At 39.3% G+C, this 23,975-nt stretch overlaps 1 protein-coding gene across 24 annotated transcripts in view; it reads left to right on the forward strand.

The window, feature by feature from the left end:
- ank2b (ankyrin 2b, neuronal) overlaps positions 1 to 23,975 on the forward strand; it is a 249,205-nt gene that overhangs the window by 192,804 nt on the left and 32,426 nt on the right. For 12 of the 24 annotated variants that reach the window (XM_044182976.1, XM_044182975.1, XM_044182970.1 and 9 more), the window contains 22 exons: positions 463 to 660; positions 1,199 to 1,297; positions 1,503 to 1,601; positions 2,001 to 2,099; positions 2,182 to 2,280; positions 3,543 to 3,615; positions 5,257 to 5,310; positions 9,170 to 9,311; positions 9,887 to 9,898; positions 10,662 to 10,749; positions 12,553 to 12,656; positions 13,209 to 13,247; positions 15,193 to 15,417; positions 17,786 to 17,884; positions 19,175 to 19,329; positions 19,448 to 19,659; positions 20,879 to 21,083; positions 21,174 to 21,270; positions 21,403 to 21,631; positions 22,643 to 22,768; positions 22,912 to 23,034; positions 23,656 to 23,688. In XM_044182976.1, the coding sequence (XP_044038911.1) occupies positions 463 to 660; positions 1,199 to 1,297; positions 1,503 to 1,601; positions 2,001 to 2,099; positions 2,182 to 2,280; positions 3,543 to 3,615; positions 5,257 to 5,310; positions 9,170 to 9,311; positions 9,887 to 9,898; positions 10,662 to 10,749; positions 12,553 to 12,656; positions 13,209 to 13,247; positions 15,193 to 15,417; positions 17,786 to 17,884; positions 19,175 to 19,329; positions 19,448 to 19,659; positions 20,879 to 21,083; positions 21,174 to 21,270; positions 21,403 to 21,631; positions 22,643 to 22,768; positions 22,912 to 23,034; positions 23,656 to 23,688 (2,610 nt within the window). The remainder of the gene's footprint in view (positions 1 to 462; positions 661 to 1,198; positions 1,298 to 1,502; positions 1,602 to 2,000; positions 2,100 to 2,181; positions 2,281 to 3,542; positions 3,616 to 5,256; positions 5,311 to 9,169; positions 9,312 to 9,886; positions 9,899 to 10,661; positions 10,750 to 12,552; positions 12,657 to 13,208; positions 13,248 to 15,192; positions 15,418 to 17,785; positions 17,885 to 19,174; positions 19,330 to 19,447; positions 19,660 to 20,878; positions 21,084 to 21,173; positions 21,271 to 21,402; positions 21,632 to 22,642; positions 22,769 to 22,911; positions 23,035 to 23,655; positions 23,689 to 23,975) is intronic. The other 12 variants (XM_044182963.1, XM_044182965.1, XM_044182964.1 and 9 more) reach the window with 10 other exon arrangements.

The raw sequence follows: 23,975 nt of genomic DNA on the forward strand, positions 1-23,975 counted from the left end.
GTGTGTGTGTGTGTGTGTGTGTGTGTTGAAACTACATGCTACCACCATGCTGAAAAACATATTTCAGAACCACATTATTGCACTTTGGAAATTAGGGTGGAAATGGGTTGGTGAAGAAGCTTCTCCATAAAGTTCTGACCTTCAGCTCCACCTCTCTGTCTCTTACCTGACTCCCTGCAGCTGCTTTGAGTCCTAGAATCAGTTAGAGTTTGTAGAAACGGGTGAGGGCTTCTTCAGCCAACCATGCAGACGGGTAACCGTATTTTTCACATCTTATATGTCATATAAAACATTTGGTGGTGTAAAGATTAATTTTACAACATTATTGGACAACCGAAAGTGAACCCAAGGCTGTTTATGTTAGTTCCTATTTTCAGCCATTTTTTCAGCCAAGAAGTCAACAACAAGCAGTCTCAGTAAACACTGAGCGCCACGTTTCTCTCCCCTGTCCTCATGACTCAGAATGGCTACACTCCTCTCCACATCGCGGCTAAGAAGAACCAGATGGATATCGCCACAGTGCTGCTGCAGTACGGAGCCGAGACCAACATCCTGACCAAGCAGGGTGTCACTCCGCTCCATCTGGCCTCCCAGGAGGGCCACGCAGACATGGCTGCCCTGCTCATGAGCAAGGGAGCCCAGATCAATGTCCCAACTAAGGTACTGTAGAAACCTGGGTTGGATTTGAGCAATACAACATCACAAGGAGAATTTCCTTAATAAGCAAATGTTTTTGGGAAAGTTCATTTATTTTGAGTAACAATGCATTAATTATACGACTAGTGTGACATAGTATGAGAGGCTATAACTCATTTCAGCTAGTGTTTCAGAGTGTTTCACCTATGCTATTGTGCCTTGCTACTGTTACTACAGAATGTCTGAATACTATTGAATCACTGGGAAAATCAAGTAATTGACAGAACAGTCACATACTGTACCAGCCAAGTCTAAATATCTTTAATCACAGAATCCATAAGTAATGAAATCTTAGCCAGACCTGAATCTGACACGTTTTAGGTCTGCTTTTGGGCATTCCACTTTAAACCGCCCCTTGACAAAATATTATCTATTTATAATAGAAATCTTCTTTGTAATGTCAAATTAGCTGCCTTAGCTTATTTGAAGAAAGGATGGACAGAATGTGGTCTGAATTTGGCTGTTGTGAATGTAGTAAGTGTTCTGTGTGTTCCTCGTGCAGAGTGGCCTGACTGCCCTCCATCTGGCAGCCCAGGAGGATAAAGTGTCTGTTGCCGAGATCCTGGCCAGAAACGGAGCCAACCTCGACCAGCAGACCAAAGTATCAACGATCTTTTTCCATTTTCTGCATTTATCTTAACGCCTTCTGGTTATAAGATAATATTATTTAAAAAGTTCCCATTCTGCTGAAATCATCATCTTCTATAACAACATTTTTCACAATGTTTCTTCATAAATGCAAGTGTTGTATTTTTTTGTGTTATTCATGACTGGAGAATTCTAACAGATTTGCTGTTGTTTTGCAGTTGGGATACACCCCGCTCATTGTAGCTTGTCACTATGGTAACGCCAAGATGGTCAACTTCCTGCTTCAGAATGGAGCCAGTGTCAACGCCAAGACCAAGGTACTGAAACTAAAGTAAATGTTAGCGCCCAGACAATCATTACTATCTGAGCTCTACATGTACCATTTTTAACCTTCATTATTTAATATTTATATTATTATTGTATTTCCCTATTATTATTTCTAACACGCTGCTTCTTCTGTTAAGTCATAATAGTACAGCATCGTCTAAAAATCTAATATTTGTTCAGTTTCTTATTATAATGAGAAAGTTTTCTGATCTTTTTTAACGTTATAACAAGATGTTTTCATATTATAATGACATCTTTTCCCCATATTGCTACACACCAAATTATTCTGTTTTGATAAGAAACTTTTCTTATTGTAACAACATATTTTATCTTGTTATATCAAGATTTTAACTTTTTCACTTTTATCTTCTGTATTCTTTCCTTCCCAGAATGGATACACTCCCCTTCACCAGGCAGCTCAGCAAGGAAACACACACATCATTAACGTACTGCTGCAAAACGGTGCCAAGCCCAACGCTATCACTGTGGTATGTAAACAGATACAGAAACGCACACACACGCTTATACATAGCCAGACACACATCTCAGTCACTGTGCTTTCTTGTCCAGAATGGTAACACTGCTCTGGGTATTGCTCGGAGGCTGGGCTACATCTCTGTGGTGGACACGCTGAGGGTTGTCACTGAGGAGATCATTACCACCACAACGGTACGTCACACACACCCACAACAAGTAACCTCAAATTAAATTCCCATTATAATCTAAAATTCAAGGTTATGTTGTAGGCAGCTAATGTGTGCTGGAATGGAAATGTGTGTTGGTGGAAAACAGGTGGAAAACAAACCTTACGCTCTGACAAAGTTAATATTCTTAATATAATTAACCATCAAATGATTGACAAGATATTATGCGATAAATTATTGCACAAAACATGCAAATCTGCTTAGAGCCCCGTGAGCAGTGTGGCAGAACAAAACACATGTAAGCATCCATTTTAAAACAGCAACTGTGCGCTGTGAAATAAGAAATAACCCATTCTTCCACTTATAAATGAAAAGTAAAATTCACAAGCAATAAAATGCACCCTTGGTCAAATAAATACACTCAGAAATGTTGCTGCTACAGCCTTACTTGGTCTGGCCTGACCAGGAGCTTATGGTGGCTAATGTTAGCAAACTTCACAAAAGTCACAAAAGTAAAACAGGAAGTAAAAACACTGTACCTCACCAGGAGACATGTTGCCATTTCACGCTCTCGGTCAGATCATCTTGTCTTCAAAGCAGCTGACATAAATGGGAATTAAAGGACAATTTGAAGTGCCATCATCCTCTTATTACCACTTTTGAAAAAACTGGCTATAAAGTATAGTTAAAAAGTAAACGATTTTAAGACATCTAGTTTCCTATAATCATCGTTTCAACAGTATTTAAATGACTATATTTTATGTGAAGCAGGATTTAACTACACATTCAAATACAATCACTGACATACAGTTTAAACAGTGGCCATGTATAACATAGTCAACTAGATTTAGCCCAAATTTAATGTAGATATCTTTAGACGTTTTATAGCAACGCTTCAATGGAGGGAACAGTGCTTCTGAATGCTCCTGGATCGATCTGTCTGCCAAATACATTTCTTTGGATTTATGATTGATTTTTCCTTTTCATTTCCATATAAATAAAAACTAAGGACTCATTTGGAGTTACTTAATGTACAATTACTTTACATTGCCATACAAACCCTTACAGAGTGTAAGCTTGAAATCTCTACCCTTTTTCTGATATTTTCTCCACCCTATTTATATCAATGAGGATAAATATTAGAAGCACCTCTCAGTATAAAATATATATGACATTTATTTCAACACTAGCACAAGCCTCCAAAATGAGAATTTTGAACAGGAACAGGCAGCTGCGTGTATGGTGTGAACTGCGGTTAATGGGATCCCTTTCCTCCCATGCTGCCAGACGGTGACAGAGAAGCACAAGCTAAACGTGCCAGAGACCATGACTGAAGTGCTGGATGTCTCGGATGAAGAGGGTGAGTCAGGTTGTACACTAGAGCCTGTCAACATTAACCCACAATGTAGCCCTCGAATGGAAGGAGATCTCTCAGCGCTATTCCAGCCATGTGTCCAACAACACTGTGGATGAGTTAGATTAACTAGGTCAACTGTTTGCCCCACAACACAGCCCTGTTTATGTGTTATGTTCTGACTTAGTGGTTGAGCCCAAATTAGCTTACTGGTTAGTGCTTGTCATACAAGACAGGTTCCCTCCTGACAACAGCTAGTGAATATGTTTCCATTACTGCTAGTAGGGAACTTTTACACATCTGAAAGATCTGCCTCACCCTGCCTTAAACATGCACTAATCAATTATTTTTATATTAACAATGACTATGTGAAATATAAACCGTGCATAATGACAAATAGAGAATTATCACCCAGGAGTCCGGCCACCACGAGCCTCCAGAACAGCTTCAGGGCTCCTTGCCAAGTGTGTGGAGCTCTACTTGAGGGACGAACACCTCCTCCACAAGATGTTCCCTCATGTATATATACAACCTTTATTTAATCTGGTCCTCTCATCGAGATCAAGAGAGACCTGAGTACAGCAGGTAGAGAGAAACACAAGCAATTCAATTCAATTCAATTTTATTTATATAGCGCCAATTCATAACAGAAGTTATCTCACTTTGCAGAGAGAAGTTAACTTTTAAGTTATCTCTGCACTTTTCCTATACAGCAGGTCTAGACCGGACTCTTTAATTACTATTAATTACAGAGACCCAACAAATCCCACCATGAGCAAGCATTTGGCGACAGTGGCAAGGAAAAACTTCCTTTAAGAGGCAGAAACCTCGGACAGAACCAGACTCAATGGTGGGCGGCCGTCCACAGCTGCTTTGTTAGGTTTTGTGAGAGAGAGAGAGAGAGAGAGAGAGAGAGAGAGAGAGAGAGAGAGAGAGAGAGAGACACAAGCAAAAGGACAGACAGCATCAGAGACAGTCTCAGACGGCACTACACAGATCTGTTCTATCATCTGGTCTGATGGAGATGGTGGTGGAGAGCACTGTCTTACACGTTGGTCCAAAACCTTCCACAGGTGTGAAACTGGGTTGAGACCTGGTGACTGGAAAGGCCGCAGCATTTTATTCACATCGTTTTCATCCTCGCCAAACCGCTCAGTGAGCCCTGCTGCACCGAAGCATCTGCATCTGATCTGTTTCTCCTCTCTTTTATTCAGCTTTGTCCTTTCATTTGTCCCCCGTCTGTATGTCAGATATTATGTTTACAATCTGTTCTGCTGCCCCCAAGTGGGCAAAAAAATTTATTGATTAATGCAGTTTTAAGGAGCTTGCTAACCAAACTAGTACTGTAGATTTCATTAGCTCCTATTGCAGTCTGAGTAACAAGACATTTAATTACTGTTTTAGATGATTTCCCACCCTGACACTCTTAATTTCATGTTGTTTTTTTCTAGCAGGAAAATTTTCAGTGTGTCAATACTGAATATCTGCTATTGACATCTGTATCAGACTTCAAAAAACCCACTTTAGTTTTAGCCCTATTCTATTTTAAGCCCACATTTTTGTCTCCCTTTTGAGAAGAGGTCAGAGGCCTTTTCTGACATTAGTGGATTTTAGGAGGTAGTGAATGATTGTGCTGTCAACCCACAGCATTGAGATCCATTGATGATGATGATTTGTCAGACGACCCCATGGATATGGAAGGTATTCAGCTCGGCGCCTTGTGTGAGGACTTGCTGTACTGATTTAACCAGGAGTGGGGTAGTGTGCTATGCATCGTGAATGAGCCTGTGGCAAGTGCTGTTTGGTTAAAGTTGGGGTATGCGATTCTGGAGAAATCAGAAACAGTGACACAGCAAGTAATGTAATGGTAAATGGACTGTACTTAGCGCCTTTCTAGTCTTACGACCACTCAAAGCACTTCACACACTACATATTACATTCACCCCATTCCCACACATGCATACACTGATGCTAACTGCTCATCAGTCCAAAGAAACTAAATAGTCATTCACACACACTCACACACCGAAGGCACAGCCCTTGGGAGCAATTTGGGGTTCAGTGTCTTGCCCAGGACACTTCGACACAACCGCAAACCTTCCGACTGGTGGACGACCCGTTCTACCACTAAGCCACAGCCGCCCTAATGTAACTAACATTAGCTAGGTTAGCTTAGCTAGGTTGTGGGTTAGCAAACTGTCGCTACAGTTGCTGCTGCGAAGCTAACAGCCAGAGAGGACGAGACTGTTTCCCAGAGCTAGCACAGCAGCTCCAGACAGCGATACTCACAACTCTCCTGCTGCTGTAGCTAACATCAGAACAACAGCAGATCTCGGCAAACTAGAAAGTAAGCTGAATGTCCGTGGGCAAGTCGTTTAACGTTACCTGACACACAAATCATGGCTGGAAAAGTGTTGTGTGGCTCGGTCCGAGCCACTTTGTGTGTTTCCAATTTACAGAACCAGGGCTGTGTACACACACCAGAGGTTTTTTCAGCGCGCACACTGAACGGACAGCTAGCAGACAGTGAGGAGATATTTGCTGAATTTGAATCGCATACCCCACCTTTAAATGCTATAATACTAACTGCAATATGATATTTAGATACCAGTGACACGGAGAAAGCGGTAGAAGTTGAATTCAGCCTAAAAGATTTCCCTCATGAGGGTCTTCTTATTAGAAATTCAGTGTGGCTCAAAGCATTAATACATAATTTCCTGATGTATATTTAAAGGAATAGTTTTGGGCAATGCACTTATATGATTTCTTTCCAAATTTGAGTAGAAAAAGATGTCATTGTCTTAAGTAGGGATCTGGAGTTAAGCTAGCTAGCATAAAGAAAGGGGAAACAGCTAGCCTGACTGTCCAAAATTCAAAACTACACCTACAAACAAATGTTAAGCTAACAAATTGTAATTTGTTGTATCTCAAACAGAAATGTGGTTTTAAGGGGCGTTACATGGAGGGAGCCAGGCTATCTGTTTCCTCCAGTCTTTATGCTAAGCTAGGGTAATTGCCTTTCAGCTCCAGCTCCTTACATGTACAAATATGAGAGTGGTATCAATCGAAAGCAAATACACTTATTTTGCAATATGTTAAACTATTCTTTTAAGTGCTGGACTGTAGAAAGCTACACTTTGTAGTGAAAATGTTTATCCTCTAGAGAAGTAGGAAAAAGTCAAAGCAATGAGACAAATACAACAGTAAAACTAATCCCTGAAAGACTTTACCCACAGTGTTGTCACTTTTTCCCAACCCCACAATAATACATTAGGAAATACTGACTCCCTGGAATGCTACTAAACTAATCCCCACTCAGGCTCTGCTCTATTAGCTGTGTCAAGTGGGTGTTAGCATTAGTATGACAAGATTCATTTGATGTAATAGCCCAGAGATGGTTTTTTGCATAGTTGAGGGCAACTTTGGAATCAGAGTGAGTATTTTATAGGCATAATTAGTGGATTGTATGTTTTGTTTCTCATTTCAAATTCAGCAGTGACCTACTTTGAGGAGAGAGTTCAAGAGAAGGAGTAGGGAAACAGTCAGTGCCTGAAATGCCTGACCTTCCTGTAGCTGTGTTCTACTAAACATGATCATGATAACTCACTGAGGGATATTTTTTATTTTAACATTTGCTTTATCTCCTTCTTACGCTCTTCGTTCTCCAGGTAGCCAGTATAATGGCACCAGAACATCTCTGTCTAACTACAGTACGTTTTTCACTTGTTATGCTGGCCTAGCAAAACGCTTTCTGCCAGACCTGGGCCAGAGACAACTAAAGCTCCTACATTTACCACAAGATCACATGGCTGCAGCCTCGCTCGCTGCACTCTCAGCCACGTGTTACCTGACAAACAACATCTGAGCGGAATGGTTGTTTTTCACAGCAGACATTTTCACTTGTCATAGTGAAAATCACAGGTGTTACTAATAACAGTAAAAATGGCTCTGTTCTATTCAAGTGTCCCAGTAAGCCGTGACAGTGTTACACTGAGCCAGCATGCACAATACCAGGACCCTGAAACTGAAGCAGCTAAATGCAATTCAGCCATCATTCATTAATATTTACTCTCAGAATTATCAGGTAGTTTCATATAATTCTGGAAAAACTATGGATAGTTTCTAATAATTATGAGAAACTATCTATAAACTTTGTCATAATTATGAGATGAAAAAAGTTAATAATGAAAAAAAGTGATGTTATGCCCCCAATTTCCATTTTGGCCCAGGTTAACCTGCAGCCAATAGTGATGCTACCGCCTGCTGTACAGTAGTAGAACAGCGGTAGAGCTTTGTTCTTTGTATCTGCTATGGTGCAGATAACACATGGCTGTAGAGAATGCATCTGTTTGGTGTGAGAACACAGGGGGAAAAGAAAGACAATGTTGCTAACTGCTACTATGCACAGACTAGAATCAAAATTTGTGAATGTATTGTAGTAATCCTGTAGCGTTATCTCAGGAGTGAGAAACTAAATGGTAAGTATGCTAACATCATATGTTGCTAAGCTTGCTAAGTCTGGAGGGTTTGCTCAGCAGAGTAAAGTAAAACTGATATAAAATACTGGCCAGGCCGATTTATCAGCCAATATTAGCTCAATAAATCGAATCGGCGTATATGTCAGCCGGTAAATGACAAGAAACTGAAGTACAGACATGTTTAGAAACAGTGTCACCATAGTTTGTCCACAAGACAGTACATATTAGTAGAGATAAGATTACGTTTCTTGGTCGCAATTGTTGAAAAAACTAATTTAAGGGAACCTTATCAAAAATGTTTATTTATGGTAAGGGTTGTGTGAAGAAAATGAATATCTGCCGATAAATCACTAAACTCCCAGATATCAATATTGGTATCAGCCTCAAAAATCCTGTATCGGTCGGGCTGTAGAGTATACTGTTTTGAGTTAGTTGACAGAATAATCTTAATTCAAGGTCCATTTACTAGTTTTTAGGGGGCTTCATCAGTCTTCATCAGCAGATGGAATTTGCTCTCTATGAGCAAACTCCATCTGCTGATAAAGACCTTGAGAAGCTGTTGAAAGCTCTGGAAAAAAAGATAGACGAAACAGTTTCACTGCAAGGTCCATTCAGTAGCTGTTCAGGAGCTTTCACTCATGAGCACTTTAAGAACGTCTCATCCATGTTGGTTTAAAGACATTAATATTGTTAAGATATTTATACTTTTTTTTTAATAGACACTGTTCATTCTTGACCTTCTCCTGAACAGCTACTACTATTTGGTGAGACTAGATGGTGAGATTGTTTTGCCAGCTACGTTTTCCAAGGTTAAAAATGGACTTTCATGCTCTGTTCTGAGCTAGTTTCCATATACCTGCGGAGCGCTCTACAGAAGATGACCTGAAATAGTTAATACTAATTGCCTTTTATCGCTCAACATATTTCTTGCTAACATGTTAGCACTAGAGCTACATTTGGATAGTTTGATGTCTAGGTTCATAAGGTAACCTGACCAGTAACCAGATGCCCCACAAGCCTGCAGTGTTCCTTTAATCAGTTTGTTTTGAATTCACCTCCACCCTTCTCTCCGCTCTCCCAAGGTGATGACACGATGACAGGTGACGGAGGGGAGTATCTGAGGGCCGAGGACCTCAGGGAGCTGGGAGACGACTCCCTGCCAGGACAGTATCTGGATGGAATGAACTACCTCCGCTTCAGCCTGGAGGGGGGACGCACTGACAGGTACATCAAACTCGCATGTCACGTGTTTAACTTAGCTGACAGGCAACTTTTGAACAATAATTCAAAAATCAACTATTTGATTAGGGTTCAAATGTGGCTTTGATAAACTAACTAACTAAAACTCTCCCTGGAAGTGTGGAGCAACTTTGCGTGGGTTGCGTCTGGCTCAAAGCAAATGTTTACGCCCATCTGCTTCATGCACAAACAAATACTCATCTGCTCCATGGAGCAAACAATTGTTCCTTGTGCTCCATGCACACTTTTAAAGCATGGAGCTCTTGTTGTTCCCATTTTAACATATAATCCTTGTTATAAAATCTAAATCCCCGTTTTGTTTCTATGTTGATCTGGTTCCTGTCTAATGACTGATATTTGCTGTGTATGGTTGTTCTAACTTTATCATGCATCAGTATGTGTACAGTATATCTGTATGTACTTATGACACCTTTCCTGTCGAGGACAATAAACTCAACAACTAACTGCCTGTATCTGCATATGTGTGTGTATATGTGTGTGTGTTTTGCAACCTCTCCTGCTCATACTTCATCGTTGGTCTCCTTCTCATGCCTCCATAGTCGAATGCAAAGGTATGTGCTGACGCTGGCCACATATCTGGCCTTTTAAATCTTCAGCACCGCTGAAGTAACAGTCTCCTTGGGACTGGATATTGATTTTTTAGGACTGATTTCTGCTATTTTTCAAGTTGATATTTCCTGATTGAAATCATAATTTAGTTTTGTTAACCACACTAGACGTCTGCTCTAGGGGTGGCAGTGTTGGTTGGTACTCCCAGAGGGTGAATCCTAATGACTTTGTTTTTTGTTTTTTTTACCTAGCGCATCGACATTCTCTTCTTCACTCTCTTAGTCTTGTAAATTAGCTTTATGTTCTATTTGCCTGTTAGTAAAATGTAAGTGTGTGAGACAATACTCTGCTGTTAATCTATTATTTCGGCAATGTTCCTATGAGGTTGTTCATGTTAAGACAACACTAATGTGAAACATAGTTGTTGTCGACATTTAAAAATCATGAACAATACCCAGCCCTAATCTCAATTTGTGTGTAATGAGTCCACCCATTTAATAACAGTATGTAATGTAGAGTATGTATGTAAAGTTAGTCACATTCATACAATCGATGAGCTCCAGGGTAACAAATCAACTAACTCCTGTCCACATCAACTGACTTTGACCGCTGTTTGTCAGTTTTTTCCTGAGGACGTTTACCCACAGTGTTTGTGGAACTGAAATGAAATAGTCCTCATTAACGTCCCCACCCTGCTGTGATCTCTGCTAGTGTCATGACCATTGAGCTTCACTGGCTTCACTGCTTTCTTCTTCTCTGCTTCAGTTCTGACAGGTCCTTCACACCCACCCACCACAGCTACTACTCCCCTAAACACGAAGGCATGATGGATGAGATGCTCAACTGTCACCAGGTACAGTACATGGTCAACATGGTCACAGCCACTGCAGGTGAAATACACCTCTAGCCTTAATAGTCATTGTGGCACATCTCTGATATGATGCAGTTTGTATCAGTGTGGGAAAGCAACATTTACTCAAGTACTGCACTTGAGCCCCACTTTGACGTACTTTTCTTGAGCATTTAAACATTCTGTTACTTTATACTTCTACTCCACTACAGTTCAGAGGAAAATATTGTACTTTTTTACTCCACTACATTTATTTGACAGTGATAGTTACCACTTACTCTGAAGATTTTACATTAAAATAAGACGGTGTAGTCCCTCATTCGTCCAGGTGTGTTCTATCGTAGAAAAGGTTTCAGTCGTCGTCATCTGGACACTGTTTTCAGAATCAAGACGTTTCGGCTCCCATCCGGAAGTCATTCTCAATTGTGAAAAAAAAATGGGACGGGAACTGGAAATTTAAGCTACTCTGTGTTACATAAGCCCTGCCCTCAGGAAGGAATCTGCCTGAGTATCTGTTAATAGCTAGTTTCACCTGAAACTGACCTAATGGTTTCCAAGATGGCCCAGTAATCAGTAATCAGGCCTATTGTTTTCTGGCTGCACCTACCTCATCACTGTTAAGTACCTGATTAGCATGTGATAGGCGTGACCAAGGTGATAATACACTCTGATAGACTTTGGGCAGATTGAATCTCAGACCGCCATTTCTGTTCAAAGAGGGGTTCTCTTTTTTCACAAAAATGGCTTCCTTGACGCCCCGTTCAAACCAACTCTTCTCTCTACTTAGAATCTTCACCTCACTGTCTTCAAATGTGTGGTTTGTAGCTTTTAGATGCAAATGCACGGCGCTCTGTAATCCTGAGTTATCTCAGGATTACAGAGAAGAAGAGTTGGTACCGTTGGTACTCTACCGTAAGAAGAGTTGGTTTGAACGGGGCGTCAAGGAAGCCATTTTTGTGAAAAAAGAGAACCCCTCTTTGAACAGAAATCGTGGTCTGAGATTTAATCTGCCCAAAGTCTATCAGAGTGTATTATCACCTTGGTCACGCCAATCACAACCTTTTCTACGATATTTTACATTAAAAACGTGTAAGATACAGTGAACTGTTATAGATCAAATGACCAAACAGTATATGAAGTATTTAGCTTCACCTCGACAACAATCAAGTACTGCTTACATGTTAGTGCATCAATAATAATGATCCAATAATATCAAAATATTATGTAATAACACTGATAGGGGCCATTCTACATAATGAGTACTTTAACTGATACTTTTAGTACTGTTTTCTAATAATTCTGTACTTTTATTTAAGTAAAATTTTGAATGCAGATTTTTTTTTTTGGTAATGGAATATTTCTATAGTGTGGTATTGGTGCTTTTACTTAATTAAATTGTCTGAATACTTATTTGACCACTGATTTATATGATTACATATTCATTATATCTAAAGTTCTGCACTGGTTATCTGGATTTAGATCTCAAATTGATTCTGCTAGACATTTTGAATAAACTAGTAAATCTGGATCTTACTGAAGCCTTTACATCAGTGTGTTAATGACCCACAGAGGTGTCAACCCAGGGACACTGAGTTTCACCACCAGTCAATAGAAGTAATGAAACCTGATGGATAAGTTGAGAAGTTTCTTGGTTGCTTCTGACTTCGTACTAACACTATTACCTAAATGACTGAGAATCTTCGTTCTTTTGGCAAGGGCATTTTAAAGTCATTATCTTCAGTTAGTGTAGCTACATTCAATAATTGCTGGTATATGTCTAATAAGAGCTTATTTGTTTGACTCCAGGTTTCGTCACTAGCCAGGGAGAATGAGAGGGATACGTACCGTCTGAGCTGGGGCACAGAGAACCTGGACAATGTGGCTTTATCCTTCAGCCCCATTCACTCTGGGTGGGTACTGCACTGTCAGACTGAAGGGAATTATTATTAACATATTGAAGACATATGTGGGCACAGGATGAAATGGACAAGCTGTTTGAATATATATGAATGCATATTGTACACTAAAAACATCTTGTAAGTTCATATCAATATCTCAATCTTATCAAGGTCCTGATAGCTGAGCTGCTATATATATTTCAAGTACTTAATTACATTTAACACTGTCCATGTTTACAGAAATTACACATTACAGAAATAACATCAATGACACTGTATAATTAACCCACAATTTTGCAAAAATGCTTTTGTGGTTCTTGTGAAACATATTTGGTGAAAGTACTGTAAATAGTGATTGAAATCGGCGCTTGCTGAATGTGTTACTGTAGATCGTGGCTAGAAAAATCGATGTGACCGCTCTGTGACTTCCACAACAAACTGCCTCTTTTCCTTCTTCTGACTTTCTCATGTCTGCTCTGTTTGTCCTCTCTGGGTTCCTCTCATTCTGAATTGTTTCTGCCTGACTTTTGATTCCTTTCTGTCTGATGTGGTTGTTGTTTTTAGCCATTCCTCTCCGTGCCTTGATCATGGAGACCACAGCAGGTGACCTTCTGCTCCTTGGTTGAATCATTCTCCTCCTCATCTTCGTCATTCTCTTCCTCACCTCACAGTGTGCTCTCCTGGTGGAGAGGTGTATGTGTCACTGTCCTGAACAGGCATTGCCTCATATACTTTTCTCTTTGGGTGTACAATGTGTCAAATCATTTGAATCTGTAAAATAATACTCCTAGTTCAACATTCTGAGCCCCAGAGTTGATGTCTCCATATGGACAGATCATGTGATATGGCAAATTAAGGAAAACAAACCTTTAATTGTGGATATCTGGGCAAAAAGAGGCGATGAAAGTTAAGGACATGTTTCTTGATTTCATACAATGTCTTGTGCATTTCCACTAACATACCCACCAACGTTTCATGTTAGCGTGAGGATAGTTTGGCATAAAATAAGTATTATTGTATACCATATACAGGAAAATGACCTTAGATCTCCTTAAGCAGAAAAATGGTCCGATTGATATGCTGTCTGTCAATCAGAAGAGTTAGTTTTATTTTCTTGCCATATTGAAGTAAACCACTATTTACTACCATGTTTTAGCAATGGAGGACAGCAGTCTTTGTCTTCTAACAGTTTACTGGTCATGTTGCTGAATTCAATAACACGTGTTTTTATGTCTCTGTGTGTTTTAAAAACGGTGTTGTTTGCTTTACTGAAGCCAGGGCAAGATCACATTAGAACTGGGTGTGGTATCAAATTGTAATGTCACATCATCACACCCATACTCCCCCTCATTGAGATGTGTGATCCATGTGCAGACAGTATTTGCCACTTTGCATGGGAAGTGAGGTCAAAGAGTCTCAAGCCATGAAGTCAACAAGTTTAATGCAACTTGACAAGATTTAAGGAGACTGAGCTGTTGATGATCGTGACCATTCAGTGTTGAGAAAATAGACACCAAAATCAAAAAAAAGCTGTCTGCAAGGCTATTCTTATAAAATATGATGAGTGAAAGTAAGATGACTGACTTTTTACTTCTAGTTTTGTTTTTCGTTATATAACCTGTTAATTTACTTGTCATCTTCAACAAAATATTATATAAAAACAAATATTTGCCTCAAAGCGCAGGTACCTTTTTGGAACTATATAACTTTTGAAAGAGAAACTACCACCTGGTTCTTCTTACAAATTAAAAAGTTGAATTCATAAGCATTAAAACACACTTTTGCTCCTTTCAACACACTCAGAGGTTTTGCTGCTACAGTCTTACTTGGTCTGGTAAGACCAGTAGCATATGGTGGCTAATGTTAGCTAGCTTAAGATAGATATTGCTCTTTGACTGACTTTAATGAGTCAGTTCACTGACTTTATGACTGCTCTGTAGTTGTACTACTGTTACTTTACATCTTAACATTTAGCATTATTCTGTAATTGTCACTTCTGGCCACAGTGGCCGCTGTTTAGCGAAAGTTACATAGGTTCGCCTTACGTATACGTAAAAGAAATATAAATGGATTTACTCCATAAAGCTGATGTTGCTAGGTTCATCTGATGTCCAGTGATTTTATAAAATAAATATCGCAGTTGACAAAACAATCCCCACTCAACTGCTGTTTCCTGATGAAGGCTGGTCAAAGGATCCATAACAAGCAAGTAAATGGGCCGTGAGTGAGGATTGTTTTGTCAACTGCTGTTTCCAAAATCAAAAATGAACTTTCAAGCACAACTTTTTAGTCCTTTGTAGTTTAAAACATGTAAATCTTCCAACTCGACAACACAAAACATCCACATTAGCACTATGAATATAGAATTTTGGATTAGTAACCACTTCAGGCAGCTACTAGTTCTCAGTGTTCTGCTTTTGAGATACGTCTAGTGTTAGCACTTGGGCAAATAATCTACAAAGTAGCTTTGGTGTCTATGTTCTCATCACTTAATGGGATCAATGATAAATGTCTTTAATTTGTGGAAATATCTCCTGTTCCACCTCAGCTTCCTGGTCAGCTTCATGGTGGATGCCAGGGGCGGAGCCATGCGTGGTTGCCGCCACAACGGCCTACGCATCATCATCCCGCCCAGGAAGTGCAGCGCGCCCACGCGGGTGACGTGCCGGCTGGTGAAGAGGCACCGTCTGGCCACCATGCCCCCGATGGTTGAGGGCGAGGGCCTGGCCAGCAGGGTCATCGAGGTGGGGCCATCTGGAGCCCAGTTCCTTGGGTAAGGCTACAGGAATGGATGATGGAATGATTGAGTGCCTTGGAAGTTAGTAGAGGTACAGGAAGAAGGAAGGAAAATGGAGAGGTAGCAAAAACATGCAAAATATCAAAAGTGCAGATGCCAGCAGGTAAATTTATTGATACTACGTGAGGATGTAGGATCATTTCATTGCTAGTTAGTGGTTTGAAACATTTGTGTGCTGGTTCCTACACTTTGTACACATTTTTACTCAGGTTTGTATATTCTATACCAATAACCATTGAAATTAAATGGAAAAATGGAATTTAAAAACTGTTTGATATCTGTTAAAGATGCATGTCTAGTGTAAGAGGGAAGAGAAGAGAGAAATCATGAGTAAAACAGGAGGAAGAGGTCAGACCTGTAGTACACTCTACATTCTCTACATTCAGGCTATTGAGACTGATTTTTTAGCCTTTTCAATGAGAAGCTGCCCTTTTTCTTTCAGATTAATTTAACCTCTGCCTCTGGCTTACTAAAACTGTTTCTGTATCTGCTCTTGCTTTCTCCCAGCACCAGAGATCTGTTAATCTTTGCTCTTTAGCATGCCCTGTTTTCTTTCATAACAGCTGCTGTCTAACTCTTTTTAACCTTATCCCTATCCTTTTATGAAAAAGCCTGTCTTATTAACTCCACCTCCAGCATACTGCACCATGATTGGTTTGATATGTGGTCTCAAATTCTGCCCTTTGCTGGTAATGTTTAGTCTAGTATAGTATAAAAGCATTCATACTACGATTACGAGTTTTCCAATACTGTGTATATGTAATTCCAGTTTTGGCCTTTCATTACCCATCATCCAGTTATCCATCACCTATCCACTGCTGACATTACGGAGGTTCTCCCTGACCAAAACTACTGAAATATGTTGTTTTTATTATAATGTTTATATAAAATGTTTGAGTATTTAACTTTACAGTGAAACCTGCCTCACTCTACCTTAAGATGATTGGTCCAATTATGAATGTAAATTATCACTTTTTGTTGGTCATTTGGCATGAAAGTGGTAACATTTAAAACATTCCTTACAGCATATTTGAAACAGCAAAAATATCCTTACTGGCCTATAAAAACTTTGACATATACAGAAACCCTAAGTGTTTAATACAATTATTTTTATTTCAATAAATATGACATTTTATTTATTTAATAATATATTATATATGTATTTACATAATTGTATGAATAAATACAGACATATAACCATGAAATTGTGAAGTAATCCAACAAATTTTTACATTTCAGTTCATTTTTATAAAATGTTATTTCATCCTGCTTGTTTTCACAATAACAGAGTTTATTGCAGGTCATTTTGATGTAATTCCACCAGTTTTTATTTGAAAATTCCTTTATTGAATTGTTTTTCGCAATATAATTGGCTTGTCGCTTATAGAGCTCAACAGTAGCCGCCCACTTTTTTAACGCCTCCGGTTCCGGAAGTAAATTTCCCGTTCATTCACACCATTGATGTTTAAGAAAATCGTCATATAAAGAGTTTTAAGCCTGGAACCAAGCCAACCAACTACGAGATGAATCGTGACCATAAAACATTTGATTCGGAGCAAAAAAAAAAGATTGGAAAACAGAAAAAAAGGCAAAGGTACAAGACTGTGTACATAATTATTTTAAGAGTGAAGGAACTACGCATCCCATAAACCATTGCAAATGCTACCTTTCCAACAACTTCCAACCTAACGATAGTAGCGCGTTTGTTCTTGAATTTAACCTGGTAACCTAGTGATTCTCTTAAAAAAGGCAGCATGTCAGAAAGAGACTTCTTTGTTGCTCTGTGGTAAACGTAACATAAACGACCGTAGAGTTCAGTGGTAACAGCTAACTCACTAGTTAAACCTGCTGTAAGTTGTAAGTGTATAAATAAAGTTATAAAACATTGACAGACAAAGACTTTGCGTTGAAAAGTGGTATTATGAAATAAATCTATAATGGGGGAAAAATAGCATTGTGAGATAAAAACAGATTTTGGAAAACTGTTATTTTGAAATAAAAACTGATGGATCTATATAAATCTGACAGTGATAATGAAAAGAAACAGGATGAAAAAACATTTCATAATAATACGTTTTTTAAAATTATTTAATTATTTCAGACTTTTGTGTTTATATTTTGTATGTATTTATTCATATGATTATTAATTTCATAGTTTCTTATTTATTTAATTTTGAACACTTTTGGTCTCCATAGACATGCAGCCAAAAATTACCACAGTGTTAATAATCACACTCAACTGTTTCAAATCAGTCCCCATGGTTCCTATTTTGCACCCAACCAAAACATTATGTGTGCTCTTTCTTTCTCACTGCTGCGTATGGACGCTTGGTCGATCACACAGTAAACTCCACCTCCCCAGTGCCCCTCCACCTCTTAATGAGGGAGAGAGTTTGGTTAGCAGAATCCTCCAGCTTGGCCCGCCGGGAACAAAATTCCTTGGGTAGGATGAAAAAAAATCAACAGTTTCGCATATGAAACAATCCATGGATGCCGGTTTCAGTGTTTCCCTTTACAAACCCTTCCATTTGATGTTATTTTGTCCATACGTTATTGTGTTGTCATGCTTGCACTAGTGTCTTGTACCACTTCATCTGGTACATTGCTGTGAGATTACTTTGCTGTTTCTTCTTGTCTTTAATCCCTCTTTTCTGCTTCACCTTTTCCATTTCTGTGTTTATGTTTTCATGCTTCCTGTTTTCATAATAAATGTGTGTTAGAATAAGTTATTTTTTCTTCATTTTTGTGTGAAATTTAAATGGTTGTGTGGCCTGTGAGTATCTCAGGAACCATGTCATGTAAATGTTAAGTTGAGCAACAGGCTAATTTCCCATGTGTAAATCACAAATTGGGAATTCCAGAGAGTTTGGCATGCTCATAATTTTTGGCCATTTTCCTTACCATTATTTAAGCTTTTAGCAGGAAAATAACAAATTAAAAAGTCAATTACAAACTTAAACATTTTGAGTGCTTTGCTGTTTTTTCAGCATTTTGAGCAAAGATTTAAAATAAAATAAGGAAGTTCTGTCTAAGGACACAGTCACATTATATATGTTCTCGATACTGAAGTTTGTCCTGCCACCACTTGGGGTGACCAAAGGGCAAAGTTGGCAAGTGCTAGCTTTCAAATAACTTATTTGAAAATGTAGTGTTTAATGTCAATAATGTCAACAATAGAAAAAAATATTATCATGTAATGTCAGGCCAAAGAACCCTCTAAATATCACATGAATATATCAGCAGGTATGCTTTAATAGCTGTGTTTGTCCCATGTTGGATTGTACTTGTAGCATGCTTCTTATAGATAAGTGTTGTAGCTAGCTTGTCATGATTATGCATTATTATGATCAGGTAAGTATTAATGTGACAGTTCAATACTTAAATATTAAATATAGTCAATCTACAAGAACATTTTTCTCAAGAGGGGCAACTCATCCCCTGTGGGTATTGACAAATTTTGACATAATGGTTACTATAGTATAATAACAGTTACTATAGTTTTCAAAGCAGAACTTCATCCATGATTACATTCATAACGTTTGTAGTACTGAAGGGAATAGAAACAAAGCTGAACATCGTATAGAAAAATATTTCTTTTAAAACATTTGGAAAGACAGGAAAATCTAGAGTCGACACTGAATAATGGTCTTGACCAAGAATAATCCAAGTAAATTAGACCAAGTATGGCATATGGTATTTACTTACCCACACTACATGGCCTCTACCTCTCCAGTCCTGTGATTGTGGAGATCCCCCACTTTGCTGCCCTACGGGGGAAAGAGAGGGAGCTGGTGATCCTGAGGAGTGAGACTGGAGAGAGCTGGAAGGAGCATCACTGTGAACACACCCAAGAGGAACTCAACCAGATACTCAACGGCATGGATGAAGGTCAGTCTCTTATAATGTACCAATAGACTGCACCATGAGTTGAAGAAAGTATACATTTATTTCTATATTCCTACATTAATGTCCCTGACGTGTGTCCCTTTCTGCCCCCCTCTTCCAGAGCTGGACACACCAGAGGAGCTGGAGAGGAAGCGCATTTGCCGTATCATCACTAGAGATTTCCCACAATACTTTGCGGTGGTGTCACGCATCAAGCAAGACAGTAATCTGATTGGTCCTGAAGGAGGCATCCTGAGCAGCACTGTTGTGCCCCAAGTACAAGCAGTTTTTCCAGAGGGGGCCCTCACCAAGAGGATCAGGGTCGGACTGCAGGTAATTTACAAAAGCATCAGTATAGTCTATCGTCCCCCTTCGATATATGCATTTACCTGTTTTGTTGTATTTGTCTTGTCATAGTATACTGTAGCAGATTCCGCAGTGAGAGTTTGTTAAAAATGCTTTGAAGTTATACTCAAGATTCAGAGCTTGGATGTCAAACCATCCCTACATCAAAAAGTAGGTTTCTTATGTGGAATACAGGACACAAGTATGGTGGTAGATGAAAGTCAGTGGATCACTTTTATTACAATTCAGCCTCTGTATCAAATTGTATGGCAGTTAATCTAGTAGAAGTACATCAAAAGTCAAGAGATCAACAAAGTAATTAGACTTGATTGTCTGGGAACCATGAATGTCTCAACCGAATTTTGTTAATCCATCCATACCAATGGCATGGATGGTGGTTATCCAGTGGATAAGTGAAAAATCTGACCTGCTGGTGGCGTTAGATGTAAAAGGATCAGCAAAGTCATTAGGATTCATACTCTTGAGATGATGAATATATGTACAACATTTCATGGCAATCCATCCAATAGTTGTTGAGATATTTCAGTCTTGATGAAAAGTGGTGGATCAACCAACTGACATCCAAACAACATTACTATCCCTATAGCCAGATACCTAGTGTGGCTAAAAAAAAAATTGCTGAAAGAAATTGGTTATATGAGTAAAAAGTCTTTCAAAACCACTATTTCATCTTCAAATGAACCATTAGTGGAAGAAGTAGTTGCATTTATTCTAGTAGCTGATAGTTTGTGAAACATAATATCCAGGTGACAGTTTAACCAGTGTTTTAGTGGAGGTATCCAACGTTGGGCGATAAGTTTTTTGGTAGCAGGCATACCAGCCCACCTATTTGAAGTGCTTTTTCTGCAAGTGAAAATGAGTTGTCATTTAGGAGACGATGGGATGGATCCATTGGAAAATTTATGTTGTCATGGTGGAGATGGTCCATACTATTTCCTGCTGAAAGGAATGTACTTTTGGGTAATTCCATACCATTTTTATGAAAAGTGCCCCTGCCCGGAGTGTTAGATTAGATGGTTGTTGTATGTCATAGCTTGTAGTCAGTCAGTTGACAACCTTGGTACAAAGTTCACTGCAGCCAATATTTCAGTCAGGAGACCATCCTTAGTACATGACCTTCCCCAGACAATAACCCTGTGAATGATTTAATGACAACAAAAAGTAAGGTCGCTGTCTACTCTCCCAGGCCCAGCCAGTGGGTGTGGATGTAGTGAGGAAGATCTTGGGGAACAAGGCCACCTTCAGCCCCATTGTCACCCTGGAGCCCCGCAGGAGGAAGTTCCATAAACCCATCACCATGACCATCCCTGTCCCCAAGAGCAACTCCGACCCGGTCCTCAATGGATTCGGAGGGGACACCCCCACCTTACGACTGCTCTGTAGTATCACCGGTTAGAGAACATACACAAATCTGTGAATAGACCAACCAGACACATTCTCACATTCTAATATGTCAATCATGTGTTTGTGTCCATGTGCAGGTGGAACAACGCCTGCTCAATGGGAGGACATAACAGGAACCACTCCATTAACATTTATCAATGACTGTGTCTCCTTCACCACCAATGTGTCTGCCAGGTAACACAAAAAATAATTTGTTGTAGCACAACTAAATCTATTACTGATTACTATTACTATTATTATTTGAAGTGACTCAGCCAACAAAGACCTAACCTCACTGGTTCTTTCCAATCCTCTTCTGCTTTCTAGATTCTGGCTGATAGACTGTCGGCAAGTCCAGGAATCTGTCAACTTCTCCACCCAGGTGTACCGAGAGATCATCTGTGTCCCTTACATGGCCAAGTTTGTCATCTTTGCCAAGACCCATGATCCAATTGAGGCCCGACTGCGCTGCTTCTGCATGACAGATGACAAGATTGACAAAACCCTGGAGCAGCAGGAGAACTTCACCGAGGTGGCCCGCAGCCGAGACGTAGAGGTAAGGAAGGAGAGCGGAGAAGGAATGTCTCACCAACCACAGCTGTTGCCATGATGGAGGTCCATCATGGCATCCAAAGCTGGGAAAAAATGGCTTAATACATAAAAACGTAGTGTAAAAGTGATTGTTGTGATAATGTGTGGGTGTAGCTCACTTTAGAAGCCTACCAACTGCATTATGTACCAGCTAAAGGCATGAGATCGCAGCTTAACCTTGAATACAATAATCAGAATCAGAATCAGAAATACTTTATTGATCCCCGAAGGGAAACTCTTTGTTACAGCAGCTCACCTTTACGTCAGTGCACACAGGAGAAAGTACTAGCAAAAAATAGAATACAATACACAATAAAAACAGGTCAGAAAATAAATTAAGTACCAGGTGGGTATAAGTATAAAATAAGTGTGAAGTACCAAGTGGGTTTACCGGTTGATGATGATAATACAGTATAATAATACAATGTAATAATATAAGTAATAAGTAGTGGTGCATGTCTGTGGTGGTGCAATCTAGAAATGGCAATATAAAAGCATGAATAAACCTCTCAAGACCAACGTGAGAAACAAAAGACCTGATTTTGAGATGCTCCTCAGTTGGAAGAAATATGATTGGACGACTCTTGTGACTTGTTTGGGGCACCAGAATGGAGGCATCTCAGACCTCTACTGAAAAAGTTCTATTTGATAAATGTAATTTAAACCAGTATAAGGTAGTATCCCTGACACCAACACATTTTTAACATAATTGCATGGCCAGTTGTATCAAATGCTAAGTTAAGTTTGAGAAACCTCATTAACATTTCTCAAAATATTATGGTTATTCACCACTTATAAACCACTTTTTCGAAAACCTTTGATTGACTTTTGATTTCTTCAGAAATGGGTGCACCACTGCATGAATGTGAAAAAGGGAAAAACCAGGGTTTAAACAAAAAAGGAATGAAAGTTGAATGTTTGTTGGTTGTATGTTGTTATTTAGCACTTGTACTCATCTGCCTGTTGTATTTCTCAGGTCCTGGAAGGCAAACCTATCTATGCAGACTGCTTTGGAAACCTTGTTCCCCTTACCAAAAGTGGCCAGCACCATCTCTTCAGCTTCTTTGCCTTTAAGGAGAACAGACTAGCACTCTTCATCAAAGTGAGCACTCTTCTTTATTTGTTTTTTTCACAAAGAAACACACAGAGTTTTTTATGCAAGTGCAGCAAGAGTCAACGATAATTCATCATATTGAATTTTCCCGATGAACTGTTGACTAATGCTGAACTGCTTGGCTGTTGCAGATCAGAGACAACACTCAGGAGCCGTGTGGTCGTCTGTCCTTTATGAAAGAACCCAGGAACTACAGGTCACTCACCCAAAATGCCATATGCAACCTCAACATCACCCTCCCATCATACAGCAAGGTAAGGGCGCTATGCTGTTGTTTGACTCAACAGAGAAAGCTTTCTGTTGCATATCTTGTTACTTCTTGAAGTAAAACTGTCTGTTGACCATCTCCCCAATTATTTTCTTATTTGATATTCGTTAGTATAAATTCTTATTTCTTATATTTATTTTTGACATCCCAAGTAGTAAACTTTGCTAATGCTATGAGCAGCCAACATTACTGCTTTATAGTGATGGTTGCTACTTTACTGTGAAAACTGACTTACCCAGTGAGCTATCTTCAAGGCTTTTCTAGGCAACATTACAAGCTGGTGGCCTATAATCAGATCAGAAGAAAACCAGGTATACTGGACTTAAAATCCCAGAAGTCATGCAATCTGATGGCTAGTCTGGTTAGCATGGCTAGTCTGTCACACTTTAGTATGATTCAGGCTAGCAAGATGAATCTGTTTTTACATCCAAAACTTTGCCTAATGCAGATTTAAAGACCACTCTGGCTTTCCCTGAAATCATACTAACTGGTTGTCCTCATTGCTATGGTAACCGTACATTGCTCCCTGTCTTTTTTCTCCTTTTAATGTTGCTGTTGTTTCTATCTGTACATCTTTCTGCTTCTTGCTGCTTCTTGCTCCCAAAAGGAGTCCGATTCAGACCAAGAGCAAGAGGAAGAGGTAAAAGCAGCCACCGCTCTCTTCTACTAACTAGCTCTGCTGCTGATCTATCCTGTCCACTGTCTTGTCATCAGGACTACATAATGGACATGTTCACAAGTAGTCAAATGTTATATTTTAGATATATTTTGTTTATTGTAGTGGTTTAGATTGTGATTTGTCAGTGGCATAGCTCATTTTTGCTGTTGTGTCATGTGTGTCCTTTGTGTTATTTTCCTGAAGTAGCAATTGTAATGGTAGTAGTAATTTTAGAATATCTGGCACATACAGTGGATGAAACAAGACTA

Source organism: Siniperca chuatsi, linkage group LG22 (genome assembly GCF_020085105.1).
Source record: "Siniperca chuatsi isolate FFG_IHB_CAS linkage group LG22, ASM2008510v1, whole genome shotgun sequence".
NCBI classification, from domain to species: Eukaryota; Metazoa; Chordata; class Actinopteri; order Centrarchiformes; family Sinipercidae; genus Siniperca; species Siniperca chuatsi.